Raw genomic sequence first — 15744 nt, forward strand, 5'->3', positions numbered from 1 at the left:
GTGACCTGTATTCTGTACATTATAACCTGATATTCGTACAGTGACCCATCTATCCTGTACATTGTAAACTACAATCCTGTACCCTGTAGATTATAAAGCGGGTATTTATATCCTCAGTATTTGCCCCCGGTCGATCTCCGCTCTTGTAGCATTATAATGCTATTAATACTTCTCTCTGCTGAGCTGAGTACAGGGATTCCCTCTGACGTCACTGCTTGGTAACCAGATAAACACAGCAAAGACAACACCTTATATGGCTATGTACGTCACAGGAACTCCGGGTGGGCGGAGCCTCCCGTCGTGTCCTCTAAACCATAAAATCGGGGCTCCCATCGCACCTGTAAGGCTAAGAGTAGGGCGAGAAGACACAGGGGTCTCCGGAGCTCAGGACTGATGAGTCTGGGGGCGCTGAGTGCGACCAGCGAGGAGATCTAGGCCGAGGAATAGAGGGAGGGCGGACGTCAGCAGAGGGCGGGCAAGATCCGCCGGCATAAATAGCTGTGAGTAGAGAGCTTCATTCATAAATCTGAGGAGAAGCCGAGAGCCCGGAGCTGCACTGCTACTACTGCCCGACTACACACACTGACAGCGGGGGGCGCCCGACCCGACCTCTGCACAGGAGGAGATCCCCGGACTAATGCTTCTATAGGATCTGACCGGTACACAGGAGGAGATCCCCGGACTGATGCTTAAGTAGGAGATCCCACAACTGATCTGTATACAGGAGATCCCCGGACTAATGCTTCTATAGGAGATCCCATAATTGATCTGTACACAGAAGGAGATCCCAGGACTAATGCTTCTATAGGAGATCCCATAATTGATCTGTACACAGAAGGAGATCCCCGGACTAATGCTTCAGTAGGAGATCCCATAATTGATCTGTACACAGAAGGAGATCCCCGGACTAATGCTTCAGTAGGAGATCCCACAACTGATCTGTACACAGGAGATCCCCAGACATATGCTTCTGTAGGAGGAGATCCCTGGACTACTGCTTCTATAGAGGGAGATCTCAGCAAAGGAGGATTATATTTATACAGGAAAAGATCCCAGCACTAATACCTATACAGGAGGAGATCCCAGCCAAGGAGGGGATCCCTGGAATAATACTTAAACGGGAGCAGATCCTTGGACTAAAACCTATAAAGGAGGAGATCCCTGGATTAATACCTATACAGGAGATCCCAAAACTGACCTGTACTCAGGAGATCCCAGCATTTATCTCTATCAAGACCTAATGAGATCTCATCATTGATACCCTACAATTTTGAGGAAGAGATCATCAGCAAAGATCCCAACACTGGGACAATCTCATAATTTGTCTCTATATATACTTGAGGCGATCCCAACACTAAATCCTACACAGGAGGGAATCCGAAGAATCCACTAGAGGGGCAAACAATCTCAGCGCTGATCTGTACGTAGGACAAAATACTACCAAGAGGGGAAACCTCACTGATGATCCCTGCGTCAGGTTGATAAGATCCCTACATAAGGCTCAGGAGATCCCTCTGCTGATCCCTACATAAGGCTTTGGGGATTCCACTGCAGATCCCTCATGAGGCTCAGGAGATCTAAATTTTAATCTCTGCATAAGGCTCCAGTGATCTCACTGCTGATCCCTATTCCCACATAAGAAAGAGGAGATTCCACTGCTGATCCCTACATAAGGCTGAGGAGATCTCTCTGTTGATCTTTACATAAGGGTTAGGAGATCCAACATCAGATCACTAAGGCTGAGGAGATCCCGCCTCTGTTATTCATGCTGTGGAGATCCCACCACTGATGCCTACTTAAAAGTTTAAAGAGATCCTTCGTCTGATCTCTATTAAAAGCTGAGGAAAAACACTGCGGATCCCTACATAAGGCTGAGGAGATTCCAATACTGATCTATATTTAAGGCTGAGGTGACCCCTGGACAGACCGGATATCTGGGATTTGCTTCTGGGGGGGACATGTACCAGGGATACGACTCCTCCAGCTCCTCCCCCTCCGCTGAGTCTCAGTATCTTTCATCTGTGGATTCTTTTGGGAGTCCATCCACAGTCGCAGCCCCACAGGTGAGTGTGATGTCATAGAGCGACGTCATAGAGAGGTCAGCCGGAGCAGGCCTCATATATTCTATTTATACAGATCTAAACTAAAGGGGGAAACAAATTATTGGGGGGCACAGTAGGGGGCTCAATAGTTCTCAAGGATGGGAAACGGCAAAGGCCAATTGAGTTCATGATCTAATTACCCCAGGCCAATAAGAAAACATCAGTATGATCGAAGACCACAATCAGGGAGGCCAGGAGAAAGCAGGCAGGGCAGGAGAAAACCAGGAGAAAGAAGGGAGACCACAATCAGGGAGGCCAGGAGAAAGAAGGGAGACCACAATCAGGGAGGCCAGGAGAAAGAAGGGAGACCACAATCAGGGAGGCCAGGAGAAAGAAGGGAGACCACAATCAGGGAGGCCAGGAGAAAGAAGGGAGACCACAATCAGAGAGGCCAGGAGAAAGAAGGGAGACCACAATCAGGGAGGCCAGGAGAAAGAAGGGAGACCACAATCAGGGAGGCCAGGAGAAAGAAGGGAGACCACAATCACAGAGGCCAGGAGAAAGAAGGGAGACCACAATCAGGGAGGGCAGGAGAAAGCAGGGAGGGCAGGAGAAAACCAGGAGAAAGAAGGGAGACCACAATCAGGGAGGCCAGGAGAAAAAAAAAGGAAGACCAAAGTTAAAGACAGAAGGGAATCAGCAGTCAGGTATAGCAGACAGAGTCAGGGAGGAGGGTTCAGTGAGTTCACAGTCAGGTAAAGTAGTAGGAGTCAGGGAGTCCGCAGTCAGGTAGGTCAGAAAGAGTCAGGGAGTCCGCAGTCAGGTAGGAGAAGTCAGGGAGCTCCCTTTTCTTATTATTACGTAGGACGCCGGCTATCCCCAACCTCTCGGCAGTGACGCCGTGCTATAGCAGGGAATGTCGGGTTACTATAGTTCTAGCTCCGTCCACACAACTCACAGCCGCGCTCTCCTGACACTAGTCGGGTGGGCGGGGCTGACGAGCGGTGACGGCGGCGTGCTATTTTGGAACGCAGCGTCTGTAGTACGCAGGGACGCAGCTACGGACGTTGCCGACGTCAATGAAAAGGGGCGGGGAAATAAGACACACTCATCGCGGCTCGTGCTAAAGGAAACGCTCCTATATAGGCTTGTGTGGCGGGCGGAGAAAACCCAGTGGGGATGGATGGGATCAGTGATAAGATGGATTGTTACCTGTATAAGGGGTGGATCAGTGAGAAGAAGAGCCATTACCTGCATAGAGGGTGGATCAGTGATACTAGGGGCTGTACAGGGAGGGCAAATCAGTGACAAGAGGAGCTGTTACCTGTATAGAGGGTGGATCAGTGAGAAGAGGAGCTAGTACCTATGTAGTGGATGGATCAGTGAGAAAAGAGGCTATTACTTGTAGGGGGTGGGGCTCAGTGAAAAGATGAGCTGTTATCTATACAAGGGGGCCAGTAAGGGGAATGTAACCTATATAGGGGGTGGGTCAGTGAGGAAAGGGTTTGATACTAGAGATGAGCGAACAGTGAAAAGTTCGATTCGAGTAGTCGCTCAATACTCGACTGTTCGATCGAACCCCATTATAGTCTATGGGAAATAAATACTCATTTAGGGGGAAACCACTATTTGACTCAGAAGGGTCACCAAGTCCACTATGACACCCCAGGAAATGACGCCAACACCCTGGAAAGCAACTGGGATAGCAGGGGAAGCATGTCTGGGGGCATCTAACATGCCCAAGTACCTGTATTATGTCGGGATCCCTGTCAGCTTGCGATATGCGGGAGCTGACTTTTTCCCATAGGAATGCATTGACCAGCGTTGATTGGCCGAATGCCATACAGACTACAGCATTCGGCCAATCAACGCTGGTTCTGCTGGAGGCTCGTCTGTGAAGAGGCGGAGTCTAAGATCGGACCAGAATGGAGACTGCTGTGGACAGATCTTAGACTCCGCCTCCTCCGGCTGAGCCAGCATTGATTGGCCGAATGCCGTACTCTGTATGGCATTCGGCCAATCAACGCTGGTCAGTGCATTCCTATACCGAGATGTAGCAGTGCTGGCCGTGCGCTCAGCTACTCCAGAGATGAGCCGATCTGAGCACACAACCAGCACTGCTACACTGGAGATATATGCTGATATACGCGCGCTACCCATTGAAATCAATGGGCTCTGTTTTGAAGCGCCACACTCCGACACGTGTATACTTGTCTAAATGAGCGGCGCGCTTACACCGTGTGAAGGGGCCCTAAAATGTAGTAAGCCATTGAGGTAAAAATACACATGTAAAATGTAGTAAGCCATTGAGTTCTATGGCTTACGCACGTAATTTTGTGGACGCAAAATTACGCACTGAAAAATACGCGCGTAAGCCATTGAACTCAATGGCTTACTACATTTTACACGTGTAAAATGGACAGAATGTACGGAGCGTAACGCCGTGTGAAGGCGCCCTTAAGTGAGAATATTTACGTCTATAAAACGGTAGATAAGTGAGAATAAGCACCAGGATGGAACATTACTTGTGTAGTGGAGTGGATGAGTGAGGAGAGAGAACTGGTGCCTGTATAATGGGGTTGATCAAACTGTTACCTCTAAAATTGTTTGGGGGCAGATAGTTGTAGTGGGGAGGGGAGAACCTGTACCAGAGCGGCTCTTGTTTCTGTATGGGAGTTGGATCACTAAGAAGATGCCCAGAGATGAGTTGCTGCGTGGATCAGTGAGAAGATTAACCAAAGGGGGCTTTTACCTGTTATTAGGTTAGTTCAGTAAATAGATACTCCACAGAGGGGCTGTCACCTGTACGGCAAGTTATTCTAACCAGATCAGAGACATTGGGTCCTTTCTCCAACTTTCTAAACCCCACATAATTCTTGTGCAAAAGTCTTAATAAAGGCCCAGACTGGTACAAGGAACGAGTGATTTAAGAAGATGCTCCAGCACCAGAATGAAAATCTATTCCAGTTAGGGACTGGCAGAAATTTCCATTATAACTCACACACTAAGGGTGCATTCAGACTACGTAACGCCGGGCGTGTATGAGAGCCGTACACGCCGGCATTACGGCAGACTGCCGAACACTTCCCATTCACTTCAATGGGAGCGCTCGTAACAGCGGCGTTTACGAGCGCTCCCATTGAAGTGAATGGGAAGTGTTCGGCAGTCTGCCGTAATGCCGGCGTGTACGGCTCTCATACACGCCCGGCGTTACGTAGTGTGAATGCACCCTAATACTGCCTAGAAAATAGACTGTGCATGGTGGCTCAGTGGTTAGCACTGGAGTCCTTGGTTCGAATCCTACCTAGGGCAACATCTGCAAGGAGTTTATATGTTCTTCCTGTGTTTGTTTGGTTTCCTCCCACACCCCAAAGACATACTGATAGGGGGGAAAAAAGTATCTAAAAAGGATCTTAGACACTAGGTAAATATAGCGAACAACATGCTGGACAGTTTTTTTGGTGCAAATTACGCCAGAATTCTGTTGCAGTTGCTTAATTAATAGAGATGAGCGAGTACTATTCGAAACTCCAGTTTCGAATAGCAAGCACCCATAGGAATGAATGGACGTAGCCAGCACGTAGGGGGTTAAGCGGCTGGCCACCGGCAAAGTCTGCGTGCCGGCCGCTTCCATTCATTTTTATGGGTGCGTGCTATTCAAAACCGCCGTTTCGTATAGTACTCGCTCATCTCAATTAATCTAAATCTTCCCCAAAGTAGTGAGGAAGCACAAGAACATGGGCTGTGGTGCATGTTTGGAACAAAGTGGCTTAGCACTAAATCAACCCTCTATACCAGAAAGTTCCGCCAGAAGGTTCCCCCTAGTGGGTGGAGGAGGGTGAGATTCTAGGTGGGTCAAGGCACATGGATCTTCCCAACATATCCCAGAATCGGAATAAATCTGGTGCATCTAGTGTGTATGGACAGATATTGTGACACTGACATAGGAAATTAGCGTCTTATTCTCCCCAATTTCTCTTCTGATTTTCTTTCTCTTATCTTCTCTTCCATTCTTTCATCTTCTTTTCTCCTTCATTCTCTCTTCTTCTCTCCTTTATCCTCTGACCTTTTCTCTATTTTATTCCTTCATCATCTTCTCTCTTCCTTCTCTCCTCCATTCTTTCAGCTTCTTCTCTCTACCATTCTTTTTTCTTCTCTTCCATTCTTTCATCTTCTCTCTTCCATTCTTTCATCTTCTTCTCTCTTCCATTCTTTCATCTTCTTCTCTCTTCCATCTTCTTCTCTCTTCCATTCTTTCATCTTCTTCTCTCTTCCATTCTCACAGCTTCTCTCTTCCATCTTCTCTCTTCCATTCTTTCATCTTCTTCTCTCTTCCATTCTCACATCTTCTTTTCGGCTTCATTCTCTCATCTTCTACTCTCCTCCATTTTCTTATCTTCTCTTCTTCCTGTCTACACCAATTTTGGCTGTCTCTTCTGTGTGTGAATATCTCTGTCTCTCTCATTTTTTTGTACCAGGAGTGTGTGGCCCTATGTGATGTCTCCTCCTCCTTTGTCCCCACTGTTACGGCCATCACCAGTAGTCAGGACCTCCAGTGGTTGGTCACTCCTGCCCTTATCTCCTCAATGGCTCAATCTCAACCAACGCCAGGACCATCTATTGACCCCTATGACCTGCCAGGCCCCAGCTATGCCTCACCTTCTGGATCATCATATGGCGCAGCTCAGCCTGCTGCTTCTTCCTCTGGACAGGAGGAAACTCGCCCAACAAGACCTAGAAAAAGACCTAGAGAAGAAGCAGTAAGTAGCATTATAGATATTGAGCTGTCATTGGTTATTGTATGACCCTTCTCACAAGACATGTCCCTTTTCCTGTACAGCTTACCCCAGAGGAAGAGGAGAAGAGGCGAGTCCGTCGAGAAAGGAACAAATTAGCAGCTGCCAAATGCAGGAACAGGAGACGAGAGCTGACGGACAGATTGCAGAACGTAAGAGATGACCACGTCCATGTAGCGGGGGCCCGGGTACCAGCACTGTTTACTGACTCCTGTGACCAGAGGCCACTCGATTCCTTACCCCTTTCAGTGGGACAGATTTACTAAGCTTTGTTATAGGGTAACGTAAACTAGGCCACTATAAAATTTGGCCAATATTGGAGGATAAACTGGAGCATCTTCACACTGTCAAGTCTGTATTTATACCACTTATTTGTTGGCTTGGTCTAGACTTGGTCTTGGTCTAATTGGAGCCAAAATTTTGTCAAATCTTTGTTGCTCGAAGTTGCATAGTAAAGGAGTTGTCCAAAACTTGATATTGATAGCTGGGGATCCTCGTGAGATTAATTTAGTAAATATTCGGGATGGTTGGCCGCCAGTTTAATTTGGGTCCAAACCAGAAGAACTATTATTATACTTCAGATCCCAGAGTATAATAAATAGAAGTCCAGGGAAGGTCCAGAAAAATAATAGACATTCATAGACTCGTCCTCTGGGCTCCCTCCCAGCACCCAGTGCTCCTCTGTAGCCATCTTCATTCCATAGGATTCAGCCTTCGGAGTCATATGAGGCACGCTGAAGTCATGATGCTTTGATGCAATTGTAGTGATGTTTGCATGTCCCACATGTCTTTTTGAGGCCCAACCACATGCCTCAGTGGTCCTCCGGGTCTATTGATGCCACCCGGAGACCAAAGGAGGACTAAAGATGCCTAAAAGGAGCTCCAAAAGCTTAAAGGTTGACCAGGAGAGGTGAGGAAAGATGAGTATGACTGTTTATTATTATTATTCCGCACCTCCAATGGGCATGTTTAGTATACTCTGGGGTCTGAAGAAACCCCTGAGTATAATCACGATCCATGTATGGCTCAACCCGACATTTTTGGAAAATTTGAAATGAATCCTGATCATTATGAACTGGTCCATACTTCTCTATTGACAGTGTATTCTTATGAGAGGTCATTAATATCAGATCGGTAGAGGCCTGATCTATCCTTTATATTTACCAGTTATGGTGAAGGCGGCCAATTGTTCAATTGTCACGTGACTTTCCTTCATTTTGCAGGAGACTGATCTTTTGGAGGAGGAAAAGTCCAACCTTGAGGCAGAGATTGACGAGCTTCGCAGACAGAAGGAACAGCTGGAATTTGCTCTTCTCTCCCACCGATCGGGTTGCAAACTGCCCTATGAGGACCCTGACCTGCCCCACACTGAGCCAGCCACATCCTTCCCCCACGGTGGACTGCTTCCTTCATATCCCCCTCAGTCGGAGGTATCATTCCCTGTCTGTTTGCCCCCACTCCCGGACTCAGACTGTACCACCAGCGCTGGATCTTACACATCTTCATTTGTGTTCACCTCCCCAGAGGGAGGAGCCTGTGGCAGCCGGTACCAGCGCAGCAGCGGAAGTGAGCGCTCCTCCTCCGACTCGCTCAGCTCCCCCTCACTTCTGGCCCTCTGAGACATGAGCTCCTGTCAGCTCCTAGCCCTCTGACACTTAACTTCCCCCTTTGGCTCCTTGTGACCCCAACACTTAAGCACCCCCTCAACTCCTGTCCTCTGACACCTAACCATAGCTTCTGTTCCTGGTGTCCAGAGATGTAGCCTCCCCCTTAAGCTCCTGGCCCTCTCAGACATATCCATTCCCTCTTTTGATTCCATTTTACTTGTCTTACTCCAAATATTCCCTTAAGTCTCCTGTGTTGAGGGTCCACATTGGAAGCTCTTAGCTCCAGATTCCTACTTCTCTCCCTTTGCCTTTCCATTAGCCCCTCCCCTTGTCTTTTAGCCCCTGCTCTTGCCACTCCCTTTGTCTTCCTATTAGCCCCTCCTCTTGTCTTCCCATTAACCCCTCCTTCTACCCCATTGCTTGTCTTTCCATTAACCCCTCCTGTTGCCCCACCTCTTCCATTCCCAGAAGTGTGCAGGGGGCTGAGCGCTGTCAAGAAGATTTCGCCGTCTACATTCCGAAGCAAACTGCTGTCAACAAGAGCCGGGACCAGGATCTCCAGATGAGAGGCCGCGGTGACCAATGCTGTGAGATGGGGTGTTTATAGGGAGGGTGAAGGGTGAGCCCCATACTACGTGCAGCATTAACCTGTCCCCTGCCAAGGGTGCTGCTGCCACTGCTGAGCCTTTAACTCCTTCCCTTCCAAGCAGATGTCTGTAAAGTATTTGACCCCCTCTCTCCTCTACCAGTCAAAACAAAGAGTATTATGTATTTCTGCCCCCTATTGGGAAACAAGTCCAATTGAGATGAAAGGTTGTTTCATTTGTGGTGACGAGTTGGACATTGCCTTCATTTGGGTGTCTGACACCTTGTGATGGCTGTGGCCCCTGTTGGGTGTCTGACCCTTGGTGGTGATGTGTGACACAGCCTGTAGGTGCACTATGATATATGGGGCGGGGTAGTCCATGTCCGGCGCCCGCCTGTGTATATAGATATTTCAGAATATATTTTTGATGCTGTATCTATTTTTATATATAGAAGTATTTATATACACACCTCTATATATTCCCATCCCCTCCTCCTGAGCCCAGATCCGCAGTGTACTGTGGAGAGTCGGGCATCAGAAATACTAAAGTCCCTTTAATATGTGAGAATGGCCCAGAAACATCATATCCTTGGCTGAAATTTTCACCAGGCCTGAGGCTGCACCACTGAGACACTCTAATAACAATATGCCCCCTGCTGATACTGCTGCCCTGTTATCATGGAGATCTTGTCCTGCCTGGGATTCTGGCTGCTATGTGTGGACACTGATGTGGATGGGTCAATGTCTCAGTGGTGCAGCCTCACATGCTGAGCCTGTATGAAAGGTATATTGATCAGCCAAGAAGATAAAAGTGAGGATACGGTTGTCACATCTCCCTTAGGGCCTCCTACATTGTCCACACAGATCAATAACCCGTGGACAGCTGGGCCGATAGACGTTGTGGCCTCTCTGTGGACCCTCAGTGCGGAGCAGTCTTATCCAATGTCGGGACCCCTGCTGTCTGCACCTTCCCAGCCACTCATAGACACTGCCCGTCCCGTGGGGGGAGGGGGGGAAGGGGCTGTGCTGTGTATAGTCCCTGTGTAGTGATGTCACAACTAGATTATTATTATATTATATATATATTATATCTATTTTTGGAATTCATTATAGTTTATGTCTTTATGGAACGGTGACCAATAAACTGCAGAAAACACAATAAGTCTCCGCGTCTTTCTTGTCTCATCTCCATGACTGTCATACAAGAGAGTCCACCACCGTCAGTAACTGCTATAAGGAGAATATAAGGACGTCGGCCCTGCTGATCACTACCAGTAATGACTGTACAGAGAATATGGATTTGCTGCCCCCTGCTGCTCACTGCCAGTAATGGCTGTACATAGAATATGAGGATGCCACCCCCTTGCTGATCACCACCAGTAATGGCTGTACAGAAAATATGAGGACTCTCCCTCCTGCTGCTCACCACCAGTAACTGCTATATAGAGAATATGAGGACTTTGCCTCCTGTTGCTGACTGCCAATAACACAGTGGCATAACTACCGGGGTAGCAGCTGCCACAGGGCCCGGGACATTAGGGGCCCGGCGACAGCCGCTACCTGCGCTTTTTTTTAATAGGCTGTAACTCCAGCCAGTAACGGGCCCTATTTACTTACCGATCCTGGCAGGGGCTGGGATCGGTGATGCCGCGGGCCCCACAAACAGTATTATTATACTCGGGGGTCTTTTCAGACCCCCCAAGTATAATGACCGGATGCCCTGGAGAAGTAAGTGAAGATAAAAAACTGTGTTACTTACCTTTCCACACTCCAGACAGGCTTCGGGCCTAGTTATGTGATGTCCCTGATGATGGAAGATGGCCGACACTACCGAGGACTGCAGTGGAGCCGGGAATAGGTACTGTATTTTTCGGACTATAAGACGCACCTAGGTTTTAGAGGAGGAAAATAGGGAAAAAATTTTTTGAAGCTTTCTGTCGTTCGCTTCGGGCGGCGAAAGGGGCAGGTTCACCCCTGAATGCAAGATCGTGCGGATGGTGGAGAAAGAACCTCGACTAACATCCAAACAAGCTCAAGCTGCCCTGCAGTCCGAGGGTACAACAGTGTCACCCCGTACTATCTGTCAGCGTCTGAATGAAAAGGGACTGTATGGTAGGAGACCCAGGAAGACCCCACTTCTTACCCAGAGACATAAAAAAGCCAGGCTGGAGTTTGCCAAAACTTACCTGAGAAAGCCAAAAATGTTCTGGAAGAATGTTCTCTGGTCAAATGAGACAAAAGTAGGAAAAGGCATCAACATAGAGTCTACAGGAAAAAAAAGAGGCCTTCAAAGAAAAGAACACGCCCCCTACAGTCAGACATGTCGGAGGTTCCCTGATGTTTTGGGGTTGCTTTGCTGCCTCTGGCACTGGACTGCTTGACCGTGTGCATGGCATTATGAAGTCTGAAGACTACCAATACATTGTGCAGCATAATGTAGGGCCCAGTGTGAGAAAGCTGGGTCTCCCTCAGAGGTCATGGGTCATCCAGCAGAACAATGACCCAAAACACACTTCAGGTCAGCACTAGAAAATGGTTTGAGAGAAAGCCCTGGAGACTTGTAAAGTGGCAGCAATGAGTCCAGACCTGAATCCCATAGAACACCTGTCTTGATGGCAGTTTGGAGAAGGCCCTCTTCACATCTCAGGGACCTGGAGCAGTTTGCAAAGAAGAATGGTCTACAATTCCAGCAGAGCCTTGTAAGAAACTCATTGCTGGTTACCGGAAGTGGTTGTGCACAGTTATTGTGTCTAAAGGTTGTGCTACCAAGTATTAGGCTGAGGGGGCCAATACTTCTGTCCGGCCCATTTTTGGAGTTTTGTGTAAAATGATCAATGATTTGACTTTTTTTTCATTCTCTTTTGTGTTTTTTCATTGCAAGCAAAATAAATGAAGATATTACCAAAGAGTTTGTGCTTGCAATCATTTTCTGGAAGAAACTGAGTATTATCTGGCTGAATTGCAGGGGTGCCAATACTTTGGCCAACACTGTAAAAATGTGTGCAGGGGCCACTATGGGGGATAATACTGTGTGCAGGGGCCACTATGGGGGATAATTCTGTGTGCAGGGGCCACTATGGGGGATAATACTGTGTGCAGGGGCCACCATGGGGGATAATACTGTGTGCAGGGGACACTATGGGGTATAATACTGTGTGCAGGGGCCACTATGGGGGATAATACTGTGTGCAGGGGCCACTATGGGGGATAATACTGTGTGCAGGGGCCACTATGGGGGATAATACTGTGTGCAGGGGCCACTATGGGGGATAATACTGTGTGCAGGGGCCACTATGGGGGATAATACTGTGTGCAGGGGCCACTATGGGGGATAATACTGTGTGCAGGGGCCACTATGGGGGATAATACTGTGTGCAGGAGCCACTATGGGGGATAATACTGTGTGCAGGGCCACTATGGGGGATAATACTGTGTGCAGGGAACACTATGGGGGTGGATACAGGAAATGAGAAGCAGACACTGCTGGCCGACTGCTGAGACACTGAGATGGGAAAACCCCTTTAATCCAAATTGGCAGTTTTCCAATTTGAAACATGCCAGGAAAACGAAAATCTAATTTGCTGCAAAATTCTCAAGGTAGCCAGAAGTCACAGACATTTCCTCAAGCGGCGCTGAGGAAGATTGAGCAAGCTAGATGTCAGGCGGCTCTTAGAACAGCCGAAATGCTGGAGCAGGTGGATCTTTGACACCAACAACGCGCTCATTATATGGCATCCCAGCGATACAGTGCGAGGAACAAATTCAGTGGCAGGCCAGCTTGAGAGCTGATAAAATGCCGGAGCAAGTGGATCATGGACGCTAACAACATGCAGAGGAAGTCGTGGGCAGAAGCTAGTAGACAATATAAGGACTCACCTCCAATAATGACCATACAGAGAATATGAGGATGTTGCCCCCTGATCACAACCTGTTACTTATATACAGAGAATATGAGGATGCTGCCCTCTGCTGATCAACCCTGGTAACTGCTATATCGAGAATATGTGGAGGTTGCCCCCTGCTGTTTATCTCCAGTAATGGCTGTACAGTATATATGAGGATGCCGTCCGCCACTCATCACTGTTAGAAATAGCTGTACAGAAAATATAAGGATGCTGCCCCCTGATCACAACCTGTTTCTTATATACAGAGACTATGAGGATGCTGCCCTCTGCTGCTCACTACCAGTAACTTCTATATAGACAATATCAGAACATTGCCCCTTAAAGTGGGTTGATAAAGTTCTCAGTCCATAAAATTCACCTGTTTTTTTGCTTAGAAAACCAAGTTTATCCAGAAGAAGCAAAAAGTGCTTTACTGGCAGAAACACAATTCACCATAAAATGGAAAAAAGTTCCCTCCCGAATTTCCTCTATTATGCCTCGTTCTTCTTTATACCCTTTAACTTCCCTAACAATCAAAAATTATTGGACAGAATACATCACATGATGTTTGATAAATTAGTTGCATCTATAAGTCTAACACTTCCTCCATCTAGTAGAGTCAGGTTGACAATTTTTGTGAATCTCTAAAAAGTTGCATTTGATAAATTTGGAGTATAGATGGTAGCGAGACTGGCCACACCCACTGCTCCACCCACTTATGAGCAGCCCCACTTTGCAGACAGGCGTTCCGGACCAAAGGGCTTCATAGATCCCTCCATTATGCGGGGCTGCAGAATGATCGAGCAAGTCGCAGGAGATGCCATCGAAACAGATTCACAACTAACATAACAAGAGGGAGAAATCTAACATGGCTAATGAAATGTGTTGCTGTAATATTTCTACGTCACAGCCATCCTGGCCCTGAGTCTGTCCGCTCCGCAGCTTCTTCCTGGCTCTCAAGTTTTCTACAACTGATTTTAGAATTAAACTATTTTCATCTGAACTGTAAGAACATTCAGCGCCAATCCAGGATTCTAGAAGATTATAGGATGAATATGGACCAACCAAATCTGAGCAGACGGACAGAATGATCAGTGCTAATCCAAAATGGTAAACTAGGATATCTCTTTATTGAAAGGACAGGCACACGCAACGCATTTCAGGACTAAACTGTATAACTAAACTGGTAAATAATAGATGAGCGAGTAGAGAAATATTCGAGATTCGATATTCGTTTCGAGTAGAGACTCAATAATCGACTACTCGATCGAATATCGAATCCCATTATAGACTATGGGAAAAAATGCTCGTTTCAGGGGAAACCACTATTCGACTAAAGGAGAGTCACCAAGTCCACGAGTAGCAGGAGGAGAGTGTTTAAGAGGAGCACTGTGCAGTTAAAGCGCACGGACCCCATTATAGTCTATGGCGTCCGTGCGCTTTAACTGCACAGCGCTTGCAGTTGCGCTGATATTCTGTTCTGAGGGTTCCTCCTGCGGACTCCTTCCGGACGGGAAGCAAGCGCTAATGTGAACCGGCCCTTACTCGTCATGCAGAACCAGCATTGATTGGCCAAATGCTATACACTGTATAGCATTCGGCAAATCAACGCTGGTTCTGCAGCAGGCTCGTCCTTGCTAGTCGGGAGAGCTGGCAGCTTGCGTTTATGCGAGAGAGCTGACTTTTTCTCATAGGAATGCACTCACCAGCGTTGATTCTGGACCACAATGGAGACTGCTGTAGTCCGATCTTAGACTCCGCCTCCTCCCAGACGAACCTCTGGCAGAACCAGCGTTGATTGGCCGAATGCTGTACACTAGCCAATCAATGCATTCCTATGATAAAAAGTCAGCTCCTGCATAAACGCAAGCTACCAGCTCTCCTGACTAGCAACGATGAGCCTGCTACAGAACCAGCGTTGATTGGACGAATGCTATAGCATTCGGCCAATCAATGCTGGTTCTGCATGATGAGTAAGTGCCGGTTCACATTAGCGCTTGCCTCCCATCCGGAAAGGAGTCCACAGAAGTAGCCCCCCCCCCCCCCCCGAACGGAATATCAGCATAACTGCAAGTGCTGTGCAGTTAAAGCGCACGCATCTCATAGACTATAATGGGGTCCATGCACTTTAACTGCACTTCGCTCCTCCTGCTACTCGTGGACTTGGTGACTCTCCTTTAGTCAAATAGTGGTTTCCCCTGAAATGAGCATTTTTTCCCATAGACTGTAATGGGATTCGATATTCGATCGAGTAGTCAAATATTGAGGCTCTACTCGAAACGAATATCAAATCTCGAATATTTCACTACTCGCTCATCTCTAATAAGCAACCAATACTATGGTGAAAGCACTCAAGGACTGTTAGCCCAAATATATAATGCATGAATGTAAGAACTCCATCAATATAGAGAACGAGAACTATTATTCTAGGAAAATATACTGAGGGACAACAAGGAGATAGAGCAGCTCAAACATGGAAATGTATATAATTGGCTGCAGAAAGCCCAAAGAAACATGTGACTCAAAAGATGAGATACGGCAGGACATGGAGGTATATACAGGTTCTATACGGTATCCTGCAGTACATTTACCACAGATGTTAAAGCTGGACCTGTAGTCTGGATACAAGATGAGATATAGCAGGACATGGAGGTATATACAGGTTGTGTATGGTATTCTGCAGTACATTTACCACAGATGTTACAGACCCTCTCAAAGTCTGCCGACTGAGCAAACTCTCTTTGAGTGCATCATATAGCCATGTCTAGCAGTGAACAATCTATCATCAAAAGTTACACTACTCAAAAGTAGCCTCTGAGAGGGCAACGG

The 15744-nt window shown here is 47.4% G+C and overlaps 1 protein-coding gene across 1 annotated transcript; it reads left to right on the forward strand.

Annotated features, from left to right (window-relative positions):
- The first annotated feature begins 541 nt into the window (after window positions 1-541).
- Window positions 542-10115, forward strand: FOSB (FosB proto-oncogene, AP-1 transcription factor subunit). The gene is made up of 4 exons (XM_075260833.1): window positions 542-2063; window positions 6521-6802; window positions 6883-6990; window positions 8062-10115. The coding sequence occupies exons 1-4, from the start codon at window positions 1959-1961 to the stop codon at window positions 8455-8457; spliced, it is 891 nt and encodes a 296-aa protein (XP_075116934.1). The 5' UTR covers window positions 542-1958; the 3' UTR covers window positions 8458-10115.
- The last annotated feature ends 5629 nt before the right edge of the window (window positions 10116-15744 follow it).

This window comes from Leptodactylus fuscus, chromosome 11 (assembly GCF_031893055.1).
Source record: "Leptodactylus fuscus isolate aLepFus1 chromosome 11, aLepFus1.hap2, whole genome shotgun sequence".
Taxonomy (NCBI): domain Eukaryota; kingdom Metazoa; phylum Chordata; class Amphibia; order Anura; family Leptodactylidae; genus Leptodactylus; species Leptodactylus fuscus.

Excerpts from the sequence above, each read along its gene's own strand:
- FOSB (XM_075260833.1), top strand. The coding sequence starts at position 1,959 with ATGTACCAGGGATACGACTCCTCCAGCTCCTCCCCCTCCGCTGAGTCT. Across the intron at positions 6,803-6,882 it reads AAAGACCTAGAGAAGAAGCA|CTTACCCCAGAGGAAGAGGA; the intron begins GTAAGTAGCATT and ends TTTCCTGTACAG. Across the intron at positions 6,991-8,061 it reads TGACGGACAGATTGCAGAAC|GAGACTGATCTTTTGGAGGA; the intron begins GTAAGAGATGAC and ends TTCATTTTGCAG.